At 39.4% G+C, this 23,860-nt stretch overlaps 1 protein-coding gene across 2 annotated transcripts in view; it reads right to left on the reverse strand.

The window, feature by feature from the left end:
* pdzd2 (PDZ domain containing 2) overlaps positions 1-23,860 on the reverse strand; it is an 82,466-nt gene that overhangs the window by 4,008 nt on the left and 54,598 nt on the right. For both annotated transcript variants that reach the window (XM_030143391.1, XM_030143390.1), the window contains exons 12-24: positions 23,721-23,794; positions 23,418-23,640; positions 21,818-21,935; positions 20,454-20,586; positions 18,311-18,398; positions 17,275-17,378; positions 14,937-15,102; positions 13,087-13,796; positions 12,415-12,559; positions 5,680-8,116; positions 4,466-4,583; positions 4,243-4,344; positions 280-526 (exon numbers count right to left, since the gene is read on the reverse strand). In XM_030143391.1, the coding sequence (XP_029999251.1) occupies positions 280-526; positions 4,243-4,344; positions 4,466-4,583; positions 5,680-8,116; positions 12,415-12,559; positions 13,087-13,796; positions 14,937-15,102; positions 17,275-17,378; positions 18,311-18,398; positions 20,454-20,586; positions 21,818-21,935; positions 23,418-23,640; positions 23,721-23,794 (4,665 nt within the window). The remainder of the gene's footprint in view (positions 1-279; positions 527-4,242; positions 4,345-4,465; positions 4,584-5,679; positions 8,117-12,414; positions 12,560-13,086; positions 13,797-14,936; positions 15,103-17,274; positions 17,379-18,310; positions 18,399-20,453; positions 20,587-21,817; positions 21,936-23,417; positions 23,641-23,720; positions 23,795-23,860) is intronic.

A 23,860-nucleotide genomic window follows, 5' to 3' on the forward strand; every position in this document is an offset into this window, starting at 1 on the left:
CAAATAAATGGGATAAATAACTAAAATAAGTTAGTAAAGTGCAATGTCACTATTTCTTATTGAGCTCAGTGACGGCGACAGGAACAGAGCTGTTTTTATAACGCTGTGTCCTGCACCTTGGGACTGAAAACCTCCGTCCAGAGGAAAGGAGCTGAAATTCACCTCGTAAAGGATAGAAAATAAAGATAAAAAACACATGAAGTGGATGTCCAAGCCCTGCTTCTGCGAGGGTTAAACTACTTCACCCTAATGTGGATCATAGATGTGAACAGGCCTTACCATCTCCAGCCGCGGAGGTCTTTATATTTGCAGGAACCATCGTCTTTGGATGTCTGTCAGAGACTCGATCCTGGTCTCTCAAAATGACGACCAGGGCTTGATTTGACAGCCTGGCGTGATGGAGGCTGGAAACAGCCTCTCCATGGGTTTTACCCTCCAGAACTGTTCCATTTATGGATAAAATGTGGTCACCTCTCTGAATTGTGCCTTCGAGACTGGCTGCTCCTTTGGTGAAGACTCGATGAACCTGGAAAGACATGAGTTTTACTGTATGTTAGGTCGCCATTTGTATGAAGAAACAAATATGAGGAAAAGCACCAGTTGGAAGAGTATCCAGGCAACACCAAAGAACCTGCCGTAAGTACAGACTGTTAGGTTTAGGACATGTACTTGAATGGAACTAGTGGCCATTGATTACACATTCTGCACTATGTTATAAGCTGTAATTAGTCTCTTTATGGGCGACACGGTGGTGCAGTGGTTAGCACTGTCTCCTCACAGCAAGAAGGGTTCAAAGGGTCCTGGATTTGATTCCCCAGGGGGACCTTTCTGTTTGGAGTTTGCATGTTCTTGCATGTCTATGTGGATTCTCTTTGGGTACTCTGGGTTCCTCCCACCATCCAAAAGACATGCACTAATAGGTCAGCTGGTTAATCTAAACTGCCCATGGGTGGGAATGTGAGCATGATTGGTTGTTTGTGTCTACATGTTGGCCCCGTGATGAACTGGAGACACGTCCAGGGTGAACCCCGCCTTTGCCCATAGGTAACTGGGATAGGCGGCGGTTCAGAAGATGAATGAATGCATAGTCTCTTTATTTAGACACGCCCTCTGCTATAGGTTGATGATCAACCTTTTAGTTCCATCAAAACCACTAACTAGTGTTGAGATGGATCCATTTGTGGGGAAGGATGCCGGTCAGGCCTGGCAGACCCAAACACACAGTGAGGGTGAGGGTCTGCTGGAAAGGTCTGGCACAACCCGTTCAACTCCCACCCTTGGCAGAGCTTCAGCTACATCCCCAGGGACACATGGAGTCCAAATGGACCATGTTCAGCAGATCCGTGTGGTGTCGGGCCAATGATATCTTTGATGTCTTTCATGGTGGCAAACCCCAAGCCCAGTTTTTGCCACCAGCGGTAAAGGGTGCTGTAGAGGAAGGAGTCCTATCAAGCTCGGTTGTAAGTCAGCTGATACAGGTGCTGGCAGACCAAGCAGAAGCTTTGGTAGATGCAGAGGCGCAAATTCGGGCATGGGAGGAGTTTGGTGAGACCACGAAACACTTTAATTTGGCCTCCAGGAAGGAATGTTTGAAGGATCTCCCAAACCCTGTCTTCACAGCTTCTGTGGTGCTAGCAGACGCTTGGAACTCAGAGTCAGGGTTCTACATCACTGAGGCTGAGTTATCTAAGGCCTGAGGTTTCTGAGGGTGCATTCACACCAGTGTAGTCCGCGGGATCAGCTTGATTGGGCAGGGAATGCGGAAAATTTCACACCTTCATTTGGTCTGGTTCACTTTCACACTGCATTTTTGAGAGCGCCAAACTGGGCTGGACAACAACAAGATATTCATACAGACACAAACAGAAATGAGAGTTCTCTGCAAGGCTGCTCGACTCCCTATTAGATATAAGGTGAGGAGTTCAGCCCTTTGGAAGGTGGACAGAGTAGAGCCGCTGAGGTGGACGGACATCTGGACACCTCTTTGGAGAGCTGTTTCAGTTATGTCTGACTAGGAGGAGACCCCGGGGCAGACCCAGGACACACTGCAGGAGTTATATCAGTTGGCTGACCTGGGATATCAGTACGTTATATGATATATGTCCCCTTGGAGGAACTAGAGGGAGTGGGGTGGGGGGGTTTCCCCTGCTTAGGCTTCTTCCCCCACAACTTGGACCTGGATAAGCAGAAAAAACCTGCACTTCAGACAGTGTTTCTAAAATGTTTGGAGGTTGGATCTAAATAATGAAAGCAGAACATTCCTTATCCAGGATACTGAGAACACCTGACATTCACAGGTTGTCAGATCAACCCTTCAACAGATGTAGAAGAATGGGAGCTAGAGGACTTCAAATGGGAGATAAAATCCAAACCTTGTATTGAGTATCCAGGTCATTCTCTATGACAAAGTTAAAAGCTTAGGAGCTGATTTCTTTGTTTGTTTTTCAGGGTTTTGTTATAATCTGGACACATTATAACCTTGAAAATTGATACACAGCACTATTGGAAAAAAAAAAAAAAATCTTTTATGATAAGAGGGTTTTTTTAAACTTTCTTTCCATATTTTACTAATTTTATCAAACAACATGTCTATTTGAAGGTGAAGTTTATGTTCACTACTTTCAGTGAGCTGGATCCTAATTTACTTTTGTAATATTTTAGAAACAATTCAGACAAAAAAGGTCTGGAAAAAGCAACAAGGGCCACTGCTGTAGCACTTATTTTCTGACCAACTTTACTTCTTTTCCACTAAAATTAAATATGGTCATGCAGGGTTTACAGAAAGAAAAAAAAAATTGGAGAAAAGATACCAATACAAAGCGTTTGTATTGGTGTGCCACTGTAATGCATTTGTGTTGTGACACTGCCCTCTGGTGGAGAGTGGTCATTCTTACAGCCCAAATGTCTTCACTTGTTGCTGTAAACATTACTGTACAAATTAAAATAAATGATGCTTGTGAGATACGTACATGTACAACTAAGTTCTTTGTTAACAGGAGTAAAACATTTATATGCTTTTAAAAACAAAACCCAAATATACATATGCAGAAACACTTCCCCACACTCTGAAACACATTCCAGATTAAACCAAAGAATAAATCTAAATGACAGAATACAAAGGGTTAAATGTTGTTTCAGCTCTATTTAAAAACTGGACTACAAGATCCTCCCTGGTTTGCATCTGATCCTGGTGTGTGGATGAGCTCAGACACATCTTGTGATTTGGTTTTTAGTGTTTTACTCCAGTGTTTTGAAAGAAAACCTTGAAAGCTAATGGTTTATCAGTCATTTAGGAAAGCAATGAAATATTCTGAGCCAATGAAATTATGTGAAGCAGCGATGACGTCCAAAGCCTTGATGAGTCATTGGACAGCGACTTTATGACAGAGGTGTTTTCCATATAAGCTCTGACAGTGTTTCCAATCACTCACTTCGCTTTTGTCATAATGATTTCGTTCTTGATTCTTTAAAGATTTGATCTTGGGAACACGTATATATCTGTTTATACGTGTTCTATTTAAGTCTTATAACAACACATTTAGAACAAATATTTCCTCACTGCCACTGCAGAGAGCAAAAAAAAGGAACACTGTTGTTCAGGATCATCAATATATGATGGTATTTAAAGAACTTTAAAGTTCTGTTGCTGGTCTATAAAGCTCTGAATGGTTTAGGACCAAAATACATCAGTGACCTGCTGACCCAGTATGAACCCACCAGACCCCTCAGGTCATCTGGATCCGGTCTGTTGTCAGTTCCCAGAGTCAGAACCAGACACGGAGAAGCTGCGTTCAGCTTCTATGCTCCACATGTCTGGAACAACCTCCCAGAAAACCTCAGATCAGCTGAAACACTCAGTTTATTTAAATCCTGGTTAAAGACCCACCTGTTCTCAGCTGCATTTGAATAGAGTTTGTATTCCTTTTAAGCGAAGAGTTTTTATCTGTTTTATCTGCTTGTCTGTTTTATCTGTTTATCTGTTTTATCTAGTTATCTGATTTTTGTTTGTTTGTTTTTCTCATGCCTTCTGCTGTAATGCTTTTAATGTTTTTTGTAAAGCACTTTGAATTGTCTTGTACATGAAATGTGCTATATAAGTAAACCTGCCTTGCCTTGTATATTTTAGGAATGCTGGTATTGATCAGTGCTTCTATATAATCTTTAGTATTCCTTCATCGAACTATTCCTGCAGCTATGTTTAAGCACATCAGCATTTTTTAATAAAACTTCAACTATACTTACAGTTATCGTTTTCTGCTCAAGGTCAACTCCACCAGCAACACTAAAACCCAGGCCTGAGCCCTCCTCCTTATTCAAGACAACAAGGTGAATATTATCATAAACCTGCAGAGAAATCAGACACAAATGAAACCAAAGGTGACAAAACTCAGAAAGGAGAACAATAAAAGAACAGCGGAATCAGAGAAATGTGGAGTGTTAAGGTTGTTTCACTGGTATAAGTTACCTCTGAGAGTGCCTTTGCCTCCTGAAGAAGAGCTGACACATAGGCTTTAGTTGTCCCAGACGACAGCAGCGTTTGCATTTTAGTTTGACTCGAAGGACTAGAATACAGCTCCTTCAGTCTACAGAGAAAAGTCAGGAAAGACAGATGCTTAGAGCCAGATCTGCAGGAGGACATGGACAGTTTTACAGTGACTAAACCAGTGTTTTTCAACCTTGGGGTCACGACCCAAAGTGGGGTCACCTGGAATTCAAATGGGGTCGCCTGAAATTTCTAATAATTGATATAAAAAAAAATTACTATTAAAAAATATTTTTTAATGAGTCAATATACAGTATATTTCATTATACTTAAAACACCACACACTTTTCTTATTAAAAATGAAGTTCAAATAAAATGCAGGACATAATATCTGAGAGGGCATATCTTGATTGACCTGATCATGTGACTCTGTGCATTACTACGCTTCAACCTACGCTTCAGCCTGCTTCACTCGCCTGACCCTGCTAAAACATCTCCAAGAGAAACTGAGAAGCAGACATCAAAAAGGTGCATTATATACATTATATAGCCTAAATGTCGTCTAAAATTAACATTTATTTGCAACGTGGTATAGCAAACTATTACATGATCAAAAACAAATTAACTTTAGCAAAACAATGTCTCCGTTTTGAATGTCTGGGGTCACCAGAAATTTGTGATGTTAAAATGGGGTCACGAGCCAAAAAAGGTTGGAAACCACTGGACTAAACTAAAATAAATTCACTACAAACTGCCAAGCAAAGTGTGTGGTGATGCAACTGGATCATTTTTACAGATGCAAATTTGGGAGTATTCATACTTGCTGTAATGTGCTCCCGTCTTTGCAAATTAGCCTTGGAACAAATGTCAACTTCATACTGCCACATGGTTTGACTGGACTAGTATAACTATTGTCTACAGATCACTGCTGTGAACCACACAAACACTACACCATATCTTTGCATCCCTCAAATCTGTGACTAATATCTGTGTTCCTTATTTTTTTTATTATTATTGTCAATTATCTTTTTTTATGGTGCAACAGGGTGGGAATGTTCACGTGTTTGGGTACAAAAAAAAAAACAAAAAACAATGACTGTTATTACGCTTTTCTGGATGACTCGATATGTAATAAAAACACTTTCCAGCTGGTTTTAAAGGACCTCTGAACACCAGATGTTCCTGAAAGTCCATACCTGACAGACCAGCTGGGCTGTTGCACCTGCGCCTTGTCAGCGCCGACTCCAGTGGGTTCAGGATCAGTCTGGCTCTCCCAGTTTATGTCCACTCTGGTGAGGACTGCTGAAGATGATGAGCCGTCAGTGAATGTTCTTTCAGCTGCAATAGGCTCATTTCTACTGCCCGTTTGTGGACCTCTTGCGATGACAGGATTGTCTTTGCAGAGTTTTTCCAGTTCTGGCATACTGAGAGCCCGGAGCTGTCGTAACCTGGTGTGAGGAAGTCTGGAATGTTTCCCTCGGAGGACCAGGAGGGTCTGGGTTTGACCCTCCTCCGAAGCTTTCTGAACTTCTACAGCACTGTCCTTAATTCGGGGAGTTGTGGCACAGTTTGTGGGTGAAAGCTCATAATTAATAGGTTTAATGCTAGATGGAGGTTCACCAGCAGCAAGGGTTAAACAGGGGGTGGTGGGGAGTACGTTTTCCATACTGGAAATAAAAGTCCTTTGCTGTGCATGACAGTTGATGGAATTAACCAGACCCATATAACCAGCGATCCTCTGGTTAAGGGAGGCTCGATACGCCAGAGCATAAGACTGGAAATCACCGCCTTTAGCTGCAGCTTTGTCCAAGTTGGCTAAGTTTTCAAAAGACTTTATCTTATGTCGGACCGAGAAGGGGTTGTAGGCGGTATCCGAGGGGAAGCTCTGCCGCTCCATTGTCTTTAAGAACAGTTTGGATGTGTTGGACTTCAGGGTCTCGTCTAATACTGTGATAGTGGGTTTTGAACCGTTACTTGTAGTCGAATGGCCGTCTTTCGTAGAAATGCAGTCTGTGTTAGCAAAAAGGCTATTTGTCTTTTCCGCAGTGGAGTTGGAAGGGAAGGGTAAAGGTGGGAATTTGGCCTCAGTGTGTCTCCGACTTGGTTTAGAACTCTTAGTGTTTATCATTTCGTTGTGTGCTAGAACTGGTGAGGATAAACCAGTCAAGGAGGTGAGATGAACCTCTATAAATGTTCTCTGGATGACAGATGAGTGAGGTCGCTCCTGTGTTTTGGCCATTGCTTTGGATGCTAAATGACCGTCGACTTGGAAGGCGTATTGTGCAGTTTGTGATGAGCTACGTGTCGACCAGCTCTCGGATGAGTCTTGCATTTTGTCGCTTAAATCAAAGCTGCTGTTGGTGTGACACTGATCGATAGTCCCCAGTACACTGAACGCAGCAGATGTTTTTAGTGGTTGTTTTGTGAGGTTGAAACATGTTTTTCCTTTTGAAGAAACAGGACTTTTGGTCCAACTAGGTCTGTGGAATGGTTTCTCCTGTGGCTTGCTAAGTTTGGGAGAAGAAACATTTGGCTTGATTTGACTTTCATCCATAAGTTTGATGCTACTACTTGAAATATCGCTAGACGCTGTTAGCAAATTACTAACATGGCTGCTCATGACGTTCTCCTTATTTCCTGTCGTTGTTGACGAGACTGATCTGTTGATGTTTGAACCTGACTCAGTTGAAGCTAAAAGGTTTTTTTGTGCATGCAGATGGTTTAATAAATCTGAGGACACTAAAGCAGGACTGTGCACTTTTGTAGTTGAGTCCTGAATGACACCAAAGGTATCTGGTAGGGAAGGGCTTCTAGAAACACTGAAGGCTTGGGGATGGTCTGCCACACATGCAGAGCCTTTGTCATAAGGTTGACTAGCATTGGTCAGTGATGTCAGACCTGGTTCCTCCTCTAATAACCCTGTTGTTTCAGCAGTGTTTCCTGTGTTCGTCTCCATGTTTAGACTTCGACTGCACTCATCAGGGATGCACCCTTTTGGAGGGTTGTTAGATTCAAAGTGTCCACCAGGAGAAGGCTGTCGGTCGTCATGGTAACAGTACTCCACTTCCTCGTCGCACGATGACAGCTCCTTAAGACTAGTGCCGCTGCGGGGCTTATTATCTGTCAAACAGCTTTCAGAGGTAGAATCACTGCTCGAATCGCTGTCACTTCCTGTCGGGTACATACGTTGGCAACTGGCGTCCGCCCGTTCCAGTCTGGATCCACCGAAAGTACTGTTTTCCTTTTGGTTTACACGTGTAGGGGAAAGTGTCGCAGCAGGGAGGATAGCACTGTTTTCATTTGTTTCATCTGGAATAGAGTAGTTTATAGGACTAATCTGCTTCTCACATGTGTTTACGTCATTCTGACTGGAGCTGCAGGACACTGGCTCATCAGATAATGTTTTGCAGAACGTAGCGTGTGCATTTTCAGCGATAACTTCACTTACTTCGCAAATAATATCATCTATATTTGTGATAGGTGTTTGAAAATCGGGCTCTGTTTGTGTCGTGTGTCTTGAGTTTTCCATTTGTCTTTCATTTGTCAGCCCATGAACAGAGGTGGATGGGGTTAGTCTCACAGCTCTATCACTGCCTCTGGAAGATGTGATCAAACTGGAGAGATGGTTTACAGCTGGGACCAGAAAGGACAAGAGAGAAGAGACACGACATGTGAACAGCAAGTCATTTCAACAGTTTCCAGTGTTTTTCAAACACATCCGCCAACACTAAACTAACTATTCTATCTTAACAAGTGTCGGTACATTCATGAAATGGCATAAAAACCAACACAACAAAGTTTTAAGGTTCAGTGGCCAAAGCACGGTAGTTTTATACTCGACAAGTCTGACCAAAATGTATCACATCTAGTATTTAAGACTGGATATTAGAATAGAATAGAATAGAATAGAATAGAATAGAATAGAATACAGGGTGTCCCATAAGTCTCCATACATAGGAGACATAATACATTCCATACATATATGGTTCTAACATGTATTTCTTTATATTTCTTCTTTATAGTTCTTCAGCAGTGGAGGACACACACTGAAATGTGTTCCCGACAAAATGGCAGTCATATAGAGCATATTATATAAATAAAAATGGTTTAAGTCAAGAAACGTTTATTTTTCCTATGTATGGAGACTTATGGGATACCCTGTAGAATAGAATAGAATAGAATAGAATGGGATGGCATAGCATGGCACAGAATAGAAAAGAATAGAATTGAATAGTATAGCGTAGAATAGAATGGAATAGCATAAAATAGAATGGAATAGCATAGAATGGAATAGTATAGCATAGCATAGAATACAATGGAGTAGCATAGAATAGAATAGAATAAATTAGAAAAGAATAGCTAAGAACAGAATACTATGGAATACGACATAATAGAAAAGAACAGCATAGAACAGCATGAAATAGAATAGAATGGAATAGAATAGAGTGGAATGGAATAGAATAGAATAAAATAGAATGGAACAGAATAGAATGGAATAGCATAGATAGAAAAGAACAGCGTAGCATAGAACAGCATAGAATAAAATGGAATAGAGTAAAATGGAGTAGAATAGAATGAATAGCATAGAATAGAATAGTTTAGCATAGAATACAATGGAGTAGCATAGAATGGAATAGAATAGAATAGAATAGAATAGAATAGAATAGGCTTTATTGTCATTACACAGGTTGTGCAATAAAATTACAGACCACTACTACTCAATGGTTACCATGGTTTCAATGCCAGGTCCTGAACAACACCTTTTTTGATCCATTTGATCCATTTTCATTAACATTCGAGCACGACGTCCTCACTTTTAAATACTCAAAGCAGGACTGGGTGATGTGGCAAAAGTGTTAAATGTTCATTTCGGTTGATTTTGATCATTACATTTCATATATTTTGATAAATATAGACAACATTTTCACAATTTTCTGATACGAGGGTTAATTCATGCCTCGTTCACTGATTTTCTGAAAGGTCTGACATATCGACAGTATAACGGTACTTCCACAATCTGTGAACTCCTGACTTGTTAAGCCTTGTTACTCATATGGTTGCTGAATAATAATCCCTCACTATTGTATCTTTACAAAAACCTGCTTTTTTTGTTGCTTCTTATATCAGTTGCAACCCGTGAAGACACTGCTGTGCTGCTTGAAATCTCATTGGACTAGTTATTCTATTATCATCTTGAAAACAAATAAAGCAGCAGAAGACATGCAACAGTCTAGTCATCTCTCAACTTTCCAACTAAGAATGAAACTGGAGTTAAGTTGGAATCTATAGTCATGCATTCCATTGTATTATTACATAAATCTGACTGGATTTGATTAGAACAACCATTCACCAGTATTCAAAACTTGGAAACCTAATAGGTGTTCCATCAATAAATCAGCCCCTTTTCCACCAACATTTCCAGGAACTTTTATTTCCAGGAATGTATTTATTTGGATAAGAGAATTCCTGGGGTATTCAATGGAATTTGAAGAGGTCCCAGCTCTTTTGAGTGTTATAGTGTGTTTGGTAAATGGACCTCGTCTTCTGTCCACTTTTTGTACCTCGTTCTTTTGCTCAATTTTCCAAATGATCAAAACACAAGTTTGCAGCCACACGCTTGTTATAGTGGGTGAATGTAAATGCGGATCGGTGCAATTATGTTCCGCCAGTCAACGTTCTTCAGCACATAACCCCGCCCCTTAAGGATTACTGGAATCTGAAGAGTCCTATTCCCTTAAAACGTACTGTTTTCAGGGAAAGGTTTTTTTTTTTTTTGTTTTACACCAAGGTAGTTCTGGTAGAAATGCACCAAAGTTTTTGTAAGTGCTAGATTAATAATGTGGAAAAGGGGCTAATGTCTACAGACAGACAAGAAAGAGCAGTTCACAGCTAGATCTACACTACACTAATGAGGATTTATATGACTATGGTCCAATGTTAATCAGAAAAATAGAAAGCAAGTTGCAGGGTCAGTCTAGCACTACTAACTAAAGCAGTGATTCTCAACTGGTGGGTCGCGACCGAAAAGTGGGTCGCAAACCCATTTTTAGTGGGTCGTGGGCCTTAGTCTGGGTAAAAAATAACAATAGGTGGTGGAAAAGCACTGTAGTGATAATTAACACCAGACATTTCACAGCATAAAAGAAGACCCAAAAGTTTCTATTCAAATCACAGCGAAACTCAGGTATGACAGTGACTACAGATATGGAGGACAAAAACCTCAGTGATTTAATGCTTGAATAAGTGACTGAACGCACTTTTAGTTTTAACTGAGTGCACTGTTAAGTTTTGGTTAAAATGTACCTCATTAAAAGGTAGGGTAGGAGATCCTGGAAAAACGGTTCGAGCAAGCTACATTTTGAAAATACACAATTCAGAAGTCCAAACCCCTTTCTTCAAACTTCCCCCGAAGCCACGCCTCCAAAGTACCAGACTGTACTCCAGATGGGGGAGGGACAAATGACAGTTGAGTATGATAGACATGTCACCATTAAATCATTTCGATGGGTCGGTTAAAATGATTGGATGGTGTTTTTTCAGTCCTGTCTGTTTCACAGGTGACTAAAATGTTTTATTTTTGTGTTAGAGCATTTAATTAATTGGTTGCAATCAGGGTGTGAAGGGGATTTTAAGCAATATAGTAAAAAAAAAATGCTCCAGGAAAACATCTCCTACCCTACCTTTAAAGGTGCGGGAGACTTTCATGACCAGTTTTTCATCAAATCTGTAAAACCTCAGTCATATCCTCAGTATCATGAATCTGTAAGTCTTTCTGTGATTACTCACCTGAATCTCTTCCCTCACGGTGAACAATTTCTTAGTGCCATCCACCAGAAACAAACCATGTGTTTACAAACAGAGCCGGGAGGTAACTTGGGCATCTCGCAATTTTGTCGTGATGTGCATTGTGGGAAACGAAGGCTCGCGCTGCCGCTGTCAGATGATATGATATTATATGGATGAAACAAACACGATGCGGAAACAGCTGAAATGCGGAAACGTCTGGAGGAATATTCATAGAGGGAACGGAGCTCCTGCCGTTTCCACGTCGTCTGTAGCAGCTGCTGCTTTCAGGCGGTGACGCAAACCAGCGTTTCCCACAATGCAAAATTCCGAAGATGCCCGAGTTCCCTCCCAGCTCTGTTTGTAAACACATGGTTTGTTTATGGTGGATGGCACTTCAAAATTGTTCACCGTAATGCAAGAGATTCAGGTGAGTAACGACAGAAAGACTTACAGATTCATGATACTGAGGATATGACTGAGGTTTTACAGATTTGATGAAAAATTGGTCACGAAAGTCTCCTGCACCTTTAAGTGTTAAAGGGAATATTTCCCTTTTTATCATCGCCACCTGCTGGTCAGTTTGATTTATCATTAAACTTATCTTCTGTGTTTTCATACTGTGATATGCTGTATTATCTCAGGTTCAAAACAAAACATTTTTTTCATTAAATACATTTGAGAAGTTTGACTTTTATCAGTTTGGGTCTTGTCTTGTCATTTAAAGGTGATAGTGGGTCCTGAAGCCAGACCAGTTGAGAACCACTGAACTAAAGTGTAATAATACTGTATAAGATAGTCACCATGGAAAGAAAGCCAGACACTTGGAGGTTGCTTTGGAAGGATGTATAAGCGTGGGCTGATCCTAAATCTTGGCATAAAAGGGAGAGACATGGCAGTCTATTTAAGGTGGAAGACATGGCATTCTCACACTACAGCCTTTAAAACAAGTAGAACATCACATTTAACGTGGGTGGAAAATGGCCTGAGTAACCACATTTCCTTTGGTCTTAGAGGTTCAGTGTGTGACACTGACATCTAGTGGTCAAGTTGAAGATTACAACCATCTGACTGTAGGAGAAGCACATGTTGAAGCAGCTGTGTGCACTACAGCTCCACGATCGAATGATTCCATGCTGGTTTCTTACCTGAAACTGGTCTCTTGACTTCCAAGGACAGAATCAGAGGAGGGTTACGCATGAGCTCACAGATTTCCTGATAGCTATAGGAGCAAACCTCCTTATCTCCCATCGCTAAAATCATATCTCCAGGACACAGCTTGCCTGTTGCTTCCTGGAAGTAATTTTAAACAGAGAGACCAAATTGAATTGACCGTGAAGCAACACTGGATGTATTCAGATAATCAAAACTGACAAGTCTTCTTTTCATCGACAATGTTTACACGCACAAAATATAATATACAACGTTAAATATCCCTCTGAATGTTTTCATTTGCTCTGAAAAATATAAAATTCTTATTTAGGTGGTATGTCAAACAGAATGCTGCACTTATATTCCTGTTCAAATGCAGTTGTGTATATTCCAGTGCTCTTTTATTACTGGAGACATTCCACTGTGTGAACTCCATAAAGACGCAGGTTTCTGAATGTATGAAACTAAATCTGTCTCATCAGATTTTGAATTATAAAAGCCACTGAATTACTAGCAGTGAATTTTTTTGCACTGAAATTAAGTATCTGGATAAACATTTGAATTAAAAAAACAAAAAAACCCAAAACAGTTTAGATCAGTAGATGGTTTTGGTTTCCAGTGGCTGTTTGGGTCTTTATGGGTTAATGAAGATTCGTAAATGTAAATACCCGTTCAGCGGCGCCTCCGGGCTTCAGTCCAACAATGATGACTTTCATGGGGGAGGACGTCACTTCCAGGTCAAGTCCAAATGACTCCTCCTCCCTCCTCGTCAGAGTCACGGTGTCGACGGTACAAACCCCCTCCAGTTCATTGGGCTCTCCTGACATCCCAGAAGTCTGGCCCGCAGACGCTTCATCGCCTTTATGTTTCAGCTGATGAGGCGGGTCTAAAACTTCAGTACCCGTCGAGTCTTGAACCCGTGTCACTGCTTTACACTCCAACGTACCTCCAGCCCCTCCTCCTTTGGGGTCATGGGGGTCGCTGTGTAACCCAGTCTTGTTCATATTATCCTCCTCACTTTCAGAGTAAATACCAGAAAACAGTGTCGGAACAAAATCACTTTCAAACCTCTGCGAATGCCCGCCCTCTTCACTGTCATAATCAGCGTCCAATGAGGTCGGAGCTGCTACCACCGGTGAACTACTGTTGGGAATCTGACGTATTTGGGCGTTGCTGAAATCTGTTTGTTTGCAAAGGACGCCGGTGTTGTCATTATTACCAGAATACTCTTCGTCTCTAAAGTCGTCATCCATGCACATTAACGGTCGTTGGCGGAGAAGTGGACTCCGCACGGGCTGGGGGGAAGAGTCATCATGGATTTGAAGAGGAACAGGGGTTTTATCTGGTGGTCTGTGGTAGAAGGTCTGACTCTCCCCCTCTGGTAGAAGGACAGGAAATACAGAGAATAACAGACATTTTTAGTAACATACTGTAACCCAGTGGTTCCCAAACTTTTTTGGCTAGTGACCCTATTTTAACCCTTTCATGCATATTGGTCACTACAGTGGACAGTTATTCTCCAGCTGTTCTCTTGTATATTCATGGGTTTTGTTGTTTTAGTTCCATTTCAGCCAACATTGTGGACGCTTATGCATCATCCCATACACTGCAATTCATACCATTACTGTAACTTTGCTGTTCTAGATAAACCTGATCTGCAGTAACATGTTTGAGTGGTGTAAAAAAATGCTAATTGTTATTAGACTGCAATTAACAGTTTGGGTTTTTTTTAAACATTTTTTTTTTAGTTTTTTGCATATTATCTCCTTGAAGTGAATAATAACTAGTGTTAGAGTATGTTAAAATGTGAGAAAACATCAGATTAGCAGCATTAAAAATGTTTTTGTTTCATAGTTGTCACACAGTATATCGGGAAATACATGTTTCTTTGCTTCTAAAATTTAGCGCATAGTGTCCGGCTGAGTGGACATTTTTATAACTCAGTGAAAAATAGGTTCATAAAAAAATTCAATTGTATTTTTTTTTTTTTTTTTCCATGCCTAAAGAGGAATAAAAACACTTGGGGGAAAAAAAATCTTGATTAAGGTTTTCATAATTCATGCATGAAAGGGTTAACATCACAAATTTCTGGTGACCCCAGACATTCTTTTTTTTTGTTTTGCTAAAATTAATTTGTTTTTGATCATGTAATTGTTTGCTATACTATGTTTCAAATAAACATTAATTTTAGATGACATTTAGTCTATATAATGTATATTATTATGGACAGAGGCAGTAAAGCCCGGTGTAGATTACTGCACAAAGGGAGAATCTGATTTTCCTTGGTCAGGATATGTACAGTCAGTCCAGCTTGGATTTACAAGGCTGACAATTAATACTGAACAAACAAGAACTCAAACTATGAATTATGAAAGAGCTGCAGCATCTGAAACTGACCACAGTGAGCATTTGAAAGATAAACAGAACCACAGTGCTTCAGTTTCAGCTTCACAGTTTGTCATGTCTGTTATGGATTGTCTCTGGTGGTGTGAAATGAGCCACTGTAGTGAACTCTTACCGTACGTCTGTGACGGGCTGTCATCCATTGAGGCGCTGCAGCTCCTGTTATACTGAGTCCTACCGCTGTTCGATCCCCTCAGCGTGGATTCAGACATGAACGAGTGGTTGGTAACGTCCTGAGAGAAGTACTGAGATAACTCGGTCTCGGAGCTCAGGGACCCTTGCTGCAAAATGGTAAAATATAACAAGAATAAATAGCACCACATAAATTCCTAATAAACAGAGAATCTCATCTTCAGAGTCAAAGGCAGAGGAATCACACAAACATGTATAATAAACCTAGGCCTTCATCAGAAATGAACCCCTTAGTTTAGATTAGATTAGATTAGATACAACGAATGTACAATATAAAAAATATTAGAAGAAAGAAGTAATACAAAAACTATAAAAAACAGTAGTGAAAAAAGCAAGCAGTTGTACACTGGAAAATACAAATAAAAAAAAACAAACAAACAGCAGAATAACAGAGTAGTGGTAATAAAGCAGAAGTAATAATAATAAATAACTATTATGTTATTATATTACAATATTATAATGTGCTAATATTCTAATTAGCTAGATAGATAGATAGATAGATGATAGATAGATGATAGATAGATAGATAGATAGATAGATAGATAGATAGATAGATAGATAGATAGATAGATAGATAGATAGATAGATAGATAGTCACAGGATAAAAGTTATAACAAGTGGCACAACAAACCCCGCCCCTAACACGTATTGTAATTTATTTTGGCATTGATCCAGCTGATGTCATCATGTATATGCGTGTACTTGTCAACATGTCAATTTCCTCTATATATGTGCCAAGTTTGACGTAAATTGAAAAAAAAAAAGTTTTTATAATGGGTGAAATTTCAAATGTCTATAAATAAATGGGAGAAAAAAAAAAGATTTGAAAAATTCATAACAAATTTGAACTTTGACCTACTTTTCCCAAAGTGTAATCACATCTATTCTGGTTGACTGGCAATTTATAAACCCAATCTGGTATGAATTCAACCAATAATTTTGCTGCTGCAGTGTTAATGAAGTAACAAAGAAACAAATTGAACCAAAAACAATACCCCTTGTCTCCCCTCTGGGTGGCGGGGTAATAAAGGTATAATAAAGTGATAACGGTAATAGTAGTTGTAACGATACAGGGTGGGGAAGCAAAATTTACAATGAACATTTAGTTGTTTTTTCTCAGCAGGCACTACATCAATTATTTTGAAACCAAACATATATTGATGTCATAATCATACCTAACACTATTATCCATACCTTTTCAGAAACTTTTGCCCATATGAGTAATCAGGAAAGCAAACGTCAAAGAGTGTGTGATTTGCTGAATGCACTCGTCACACCAAAGGAGATTTCAAAAATAGTTGGAGTGTCCATAAAGACTGTTTATAATGGAAAGAAGAGAATGACTATGAGCAAAACTATTACGAGAAAGTCTGGAAGTGGAGGAAGCAACAAAAAACGTACCAAACCTTTTGTTAAAGTTCTGAAATCTTGTGTAAGATTTTAACTTCAAATCATAGTTTACTGCATTTCTAACGGTCTTGTTGTCTACCTCAAGTTCAATTGCCATTTTTCTCATGGATTTGGTTGGATCCTTCAGGATTTTGGATTTGAGAGCTTTAATAAAAGCTTTGGTACGTTTTTTGTTGCTTCCTCCACTTCCAGACTTTCTCGTAATAGTTTTGCTCATAGTCATTCTCTTCTTTACATTACAAACAGTCTTTATGGACACTCCAACTATTTTTGAAATCTCCTTTGGTGTGACGAGTGCATTCAGCAAATCACACACTCTTTGACGTTTGCTTTCCTGATTACTCATATGGGCAAAAGTTTCTGAAAAGGTATGGATAATAGTGTTAGGTATGATTATGACATCAATATATGTTTGGTTTCAAAACAACTGACGTAGTGCCTGCTGAGAACAAACAACTAAATGTTCATTGTAAATTTTGCTTCCCCACCCTGTGTATAGGTAATAAGTAATATAAATATGTAAGTAAAAATAATAATGATCATAAAAATCAATAAGAAAAAATAATTGACAACAACGACAACAAACCTGAACATTGCTCACTGGAAACTGGCTCTGTTCCCAGATTGGTTGAACGTTACAACTGGATAAGCTGATTGGTTGACCTGACAGTCCAATCACTTGTCTAATGATACCAAGACAGTTTCCAATGTCCACATACTTCCCTTTTTTTAATCGCATTTCTACTAAGATACTACTTGAAGTTGATTTTTTATACCTATCAGGTCCTACTGGGAGTCTGCATTTAATAAACCATTAGACTGGGATATTGAGTGAATGGTTGAATACTTACTCTGCTGGCAGGCTCAAGAAACCTCTTCATAGTCCAACTAAGACCAGGGGAGGCATCACCAGACCGGTCCTTCATAGATGAACAGGGGCTCTTACAGTTCAGACCTGCATATGAATGAAGCACACTCCAGTTATAACAGTATGAACAAGTCCATTTGTATATGATTTTTTGTAATATTCAGAAATTACCTTAAACTATTATTAGTGTATTTAGAAATAAGAGCTTAATATTATGCTAAGAACATTCAGGTACTATATTAACAGGATATGTATTGAATCCTGGAATACCAGTTTGTACCACTGGAGGGAGTAGTAACACACTGTAGCCTTGAGTCTGCTGTCCTTGGTCTGGGCCTGAGCTAAATGACAAGTGGTGTACTCTGTTTCTCACTATTTAACCTTTCTTAAGTGATTTAACACCATTTATTAGACTATTATCCTCTGCCGTTTGTGGTTTTTCAGTGGAAACCTTGGATTTTCTTATATTTAATTCACTGATCGTGTAGATGTTCATACAAGCTCAGATTAAAGTTGAGGGTTATTATATCAGAAACAGAGAAAAGTGAAGAAAAACTGACTTTTTCAGCAAACATATCAGTAACTGAACGTAAAAACAAGCATCTCCATCTATTGTCTTTGATCCAACTCCACGGGTTTTACTGGTGAATCAATGTTGTAGAAGACGATGGTGTTTCCACGGTAACTACAGAGCCTCTGAACATCCAAATGGGTCATATCTGATGACCATGAAAAGATAAGAAAATGCATTTTACACCAATTATTTACATGTTTTGATAGGCTTAGTGGATCAGAAGTTATTATACACTTTAGATCAGTAGATGCTTTGGTTTGGTGGTTCTTTGAAGTGCAACCACAGCTGAAACTACTGACAACACCACCGCCTGCTACTGTCGGAAATAATGTTCAAGGTAGATGCAAATCAATACTGGGTTTGTAAAAGCTGATATAATGATAGATGTTGATTCTGATCGGTGAACCAACAAACACTAGAGAAAACACAAATACAGATATCAGACCTGAGGAGTGAGTGGAGTGTCTGTTCTTGTTCATTTTGTCTCTCTGTGTAGATCGAGCTATAATGTGATCCATCTCCTGCTCAGATATCTGAAAAAGACAAACATGGCAGATGAGCATGACATGAAGGAAAACTGGATTTTCTTACCTCAGACATGCATATCCTTTAGTCTATGATTTTAGATTTCACCTTCTGCTGCAATACATGGTGGTATTTTTATTACTTTTTAAAGGATTTTAAGGCAGTAAAAGTCACTGTGGTGAGTTTCCTAGGCACGTTTTAATCCAAGATGTAGTCCAGAGGGAATTGACTCTGGCCTGGAGCTATATGACACATATTGCCTAAGTCATACACTATATGGACAAAAGTATTGGGACACGTTGAATTCAGGTGTTTCTTTTCTAACAGGGATCTGGGATACAAAACAATAATGAAAAATGTCAGAATATAGTTTTATATTGGGATAAATACCATTGCATTATTCAGTTTGGTTTAAATTGTTATCTTTGCTTCCAAAATGAGATGGTTTTTACTTAATTTCTCTCAACATTCTTTTTTTTTTTTTTTTTTTTATTCATGACTATAATTTTAAATGCTCTACCCCTAAATTTCTAAAATGTTTTTGTACTCTGACTGTTAATAATTCTCTACCACAAATAACCATCTACTTTCTTCACATCTCCCATTAAACTTTAAGGAAATATTGATGTTTATAAACTATTAGTGCACTGACTTGTGGGAGATCCACAGGTTCTAGATGTGCTAGTTTTTATGCTGTTCTGTGTTCGTGCATGCTGTACCGCATTTGTCCAGCAGTCACCGCCAAAGCATTCTAGCCATAGAAACGTGATTGTAAGGCTATTATATTCCAAAATTACTAATATCTCCCAAAATATTGGTTCTATGAGCCTGCCGTTTTCACTAGTCTGTTCCTTGACCAAAAATACAAACTCGAAAATTGCACATGAATGCCCCCTCATGTTGTATTTTTCACTGGAGAACTGGGAAAACATCTTGATACATGACCAGCCGAGATGAAAATCACCTTTAAAGTTTCAACATGACAGAGAGCAATGAGGGATTAATCACAAACGACAAACACTTGGCTTTTATAATATAGATATGGACAAAAATATTGGGACACATCGTGTCTACAGCTGTAAGATGTCCTGCTCATGCTGATTTGAGATATAAACATCAATATTAACCCTTTCATGCACAAATTATGAGAACCTTAATCAAAATTTTTTCCAGAGTGTTTTTATTCCTCTTTAGGCATGAAAAACACAATGCAATTGAAAAACTTCTTCTGAAAACAAATAAAATAAATAAAAAATGTAAAAAAAAAATTAAAAATGTAAAAAAAAAAAAAAAAAATACATGAAAAAAAAATTCTTATGAACCTATTTTTCATGAAGTTGCAAGAATGTCCACACAGCTGGACACCACACGTTTAATATTTGATGCACAGAAACATGTATTTTCTGATAAATTGTGTGAAAACTATGGGGAGGGCTTGTGATTCTGGGGGTTCATGCCCAGGAGAGATCTACATAATGTCACCAATTCGTGTCAGAAAAGATATATAGTGTCTTAAAACTTTAATAAAGATATGTGTTAAAAAAAAAAAAAACAACGAAAAGAACAAAGTCCATGAATATACAAGAGAACAGCCGTAGAATAGCGGTCCACTGTAGTGACCAGTATACATGAAAGGGTTAATAACCAACATGATATTTATGACAATATAAAACTACATTATGACATTTGTCATTATTGTTTTATATCTCAGATCCCTGTTAGAAAAGAAACACCTGAATTCAACATGTCCCAATACTTTTGTCCATATAGTGTATAACTTAGGCAGTTACGCTATGAGCTTAAAGAGATGCTGCATTGGTCGTTTTATTGCTGTGACATGTCTGTTCATTGGCGATATTGGCCCAGTCATAATAAAATACATGAAATACACATTCACGATGGTATTTGACTTGACTGATGACTTTCAATGTACAATATTTAAAGGTAAGTATAGAGACCTAATAATAACTGTGATCTATTATAACACTGTGCTTTGTCAAGGTAAATAAAGGATTATTTGAAGAAGTTAGAGCATTTTCGCAGTCAGACAGAAGGACACTGACCTTGGGGTTTGGATGTCTGCTGATAATGAGGCTGACGGGTCCAGGGCCACATTCACTGAGGATAGCGTAGGCCTCACTGAGAGCAGCGTGACGAAGACTGAATGAGTCCACCTCCAGGATCTGGTCTCCACGACTACACACAGAAACAAACACAAACAATTCAACACAAATAATACAAGATTCAGTATTTATTTAATGTGCTGAATAAACTAGTATACCATTTTTCCCCATATGACCAGATCAGCTGCTCATTTAACAGGGTTTAGACAAGACACACACACACACACATACACACACACACACACACACACAGTTTACATTACAGGGGAATTAAGAAATGACAGACTCCTGAAACAGCAAATGTTCACTAGAAAATTACTGATGTGCAGCTGAATGCAAAAGACAAAAACATCGTCCCACATTATGAAAACATCAGTCATAAATATTACAGTGACAACAGTGGCGGCTGCTCGTCTTTCAGACAGGGGAAGCTCATTGTCGGCTTACATAAAAAAAAAAGTCAAGTTATTTAAACATAAATTCGTCCCTCCGTTCCTTTTTAAGAACATGGTCAGTGACCTTATTGTACCAAGTAAACAAGAAAACGTTGAAATTATGTTAAATTGAAACAAGGAAGTACAATGAGTGTGTTTTATTTACAGTGCAAGAAATGAACAAGTCATTTCGTAGTGGTTTCTCTCTTGATTTCACAGCAGAATGTGCGACGGTATTAAACTGAACTGTGTCAGTGAAGGAGCAGATCTGAAAACAGCTGTCAATCAAACGGGATTCAGCCTTTCGACTGATCCTCCAATCAGCACGTGGAAGCCCGGCATCCAGCCCGGCCGAGCTCCGCCCACAGCTCCATTCACCCCCAGAGACACCAAGCGTCTGGGGGCAGGACAAGATTGTGGCATTTATCCAATTACTGTCCAGTTTTGAGGCAATGAAAAAAACTGTTCCACTCAGTCCCATTGAAGTGCATGGACACTGAGCGTCTACGGACAAATGCACTGAGCAGAGATCGAATGAGAAAACAGAGACACGGGAATGGATGAGAAGTGAACAACATTGAATCCACTGATTTGTGATAAAGCTGATTCTGAACGAACTCATCCTTGAGATGAACGTGTTCTGACACATTTGTAGTCAATGAAATGTCAACACAACCGTACATATTTAACCATTTAATTTTCCTAATTTTAGGGGAAGCTGAGCTTCCCTTCTTTGAGTCTTTGAGAAATTGCCTCTGAATGATAATAATTTTTAAATCGATACATAACCTCCTTGCGTTAACAGTATGCTATGGTTGACTTTCATGTGAATTCCAGCTTTCCTCTTGCCACCTCATCCTAATGCCGTACCTGAGCCTTCCGTCCATCTTGGCCACAGATCCCAGTGCCAGACTGTGGATGTAGATTCCAGGAGCAGAGTTATCCAAGGTCAAACAGCACACTCCGATACCCAGACCAACCCCTGGCTCTGTCAAACATTTGTCATCACAAAACAGAAATTAAGTTAAAGTTACAAAATTGGTAAACAGTCCTGAAAAACAGCACAGGAAAAAGTGAAAAAGGAGGCGGAGCTTACTAATACCCCCACCCACCTGGTCACATAACACTGCCCCTCCTGCTCACTGATACCCCACCTGCCCAGGGATTAATGTTCAGTCTTAACTGTCAGTCTTTTACTTATATACTACTGTCAACTTATTTGGAGAGAAGACTTTTTCTTCTGCAGCATTCTGAAGTACTCTGGTGACTGTTAGTGTTTGTCGAGGTCAACGGTGACAGAAAGGATGTGTGAACCTTCTGTAACAAGTAATATACAAGTAATATATAAGTAATACAAACAGACTCTCTTTTATATTTTCTGTTTCACTCTTGAATGTTTCTGCCAGTCAGTCTGCAAGATCTTAACGTATCTTAATGTATCTTATCCTAACGTATCTTATCTTAACTTACCTTATCTTATCTTGTCTTATTGTATCTTAACGCATCTTATTTTATCTTAATTCATCTTATCGCATCTTACCTCACCTCATCTTATCTTAACACATTGTAATGTATCTTATCGTAACGTATCTTATTTTAACCTATCTTAGCTTATCTTATCTTGTCTTATCTTAACACATCTTATCTTAATGTATCTTATCTTAACGTATCTTAACTCATATCATCTTATCTTAACGCATCTTAATGTATCATATCTTAACTTACTCACCTTATCTTATTTCAGCGCATCTTATCATATCTTAACGCATCTTATCTTACCTCACCTCATCTTACCTTATGCCGCGTTTCCACTACATGGAACCGGCTCAACTCAGCTCGGCTCGACTTGGGTACCAGTCCTATTCCTGGAGACCGTTTCCATTACAGGATACTACCGACTTCACAGTACCTGGACGTCATATAATAGCGATGTGGTGTGTTACTTCCATGTCGTCTTCCATGTCGTCAAGCTCATGCTGAATTTTTACATCTGAACCTCTTTGACAAACCATGGTGTAGTTTTACAGGCTGTCATCATGTGGATTAACCTACCACTATATTTACTGTAAACTTCCGCATCTGTTTTTTGTAAAACGGTGGGTCACAGAGACAACTCTCTGACCAATCAGTGGTCTGCAGTGTTTACACGTCACATTTTAGTATCTGGTCTCCAGTCCTGGAACCTCAGCGGAGGTGATACTAAAAAAACTAGTACCAGGTGCCAGATTCCAGGTCCTTTTTCGTAATGGAAGCACAAAAAGGCCAAGTCGAGCCGGTACCACATAGTGGAAACACGGCATTATCTAAACACATCTTAATGTATCTTATCTTAATTTACCTCACCTTATCTTAACGCATCTTATCTTATCTTACCTTAACACATCATAATGTGTCTTATCTTATCTTATCCTTTGTGAACTGGAGTACCTGTAGTTGTTGCTGCCTGTTAATATACATGTCGTTAACTCACCTTTATTAAGGGTGACCTCCATGATGATGCAGTCTTTTGGACCAGGGCAGGGGCCCCTTCGACCGTCAGGATCCTCAGTCGCTGAGGCCCCTGATGTTCCAGCGCTGATGTTGGAGTTGGGAGAACTGGACCGGCTCAGAAGGATGGGGGTCGCACACGGCGTCAGGCTCGGACTACGTAGACGGGTTCGGATGGTCAGGGTCACGACGCCTTTTTTCAGTTGCTACGGGTGAGAAAGAAAATCAGTTTCAATCTTAAAGCTGGTCACATGGTTTTTTGTACATCACAAGATTCTGAACGCACCTTAAAAGTCTGGATGGCCTGTTGGTGTGTGAGTCCTTGTAGAGATTCTCCATTTACTTCTAGAACCTCATCTCCTGAAAAAGAAAACCGTGAAATTAGAAAAAAAAAGTACATTAATGCAAGGACCTAAGTGTACATTT

Source organism: Sphaeramia orbicularis, chromosome 9 (genome assembly GCF_902148855.1).
Source record: "Sphaeramia orbicularis chromosome 9, fSphaOr1.1, whole genome shotgun sequence".
Taxonomy (NCBI): Eukaryota; Metazoa; Chordata; class Actinopteri; order Kurtiformes; family Apogonidae; genus Sphaeramia; species Sphaeramia orbicularis.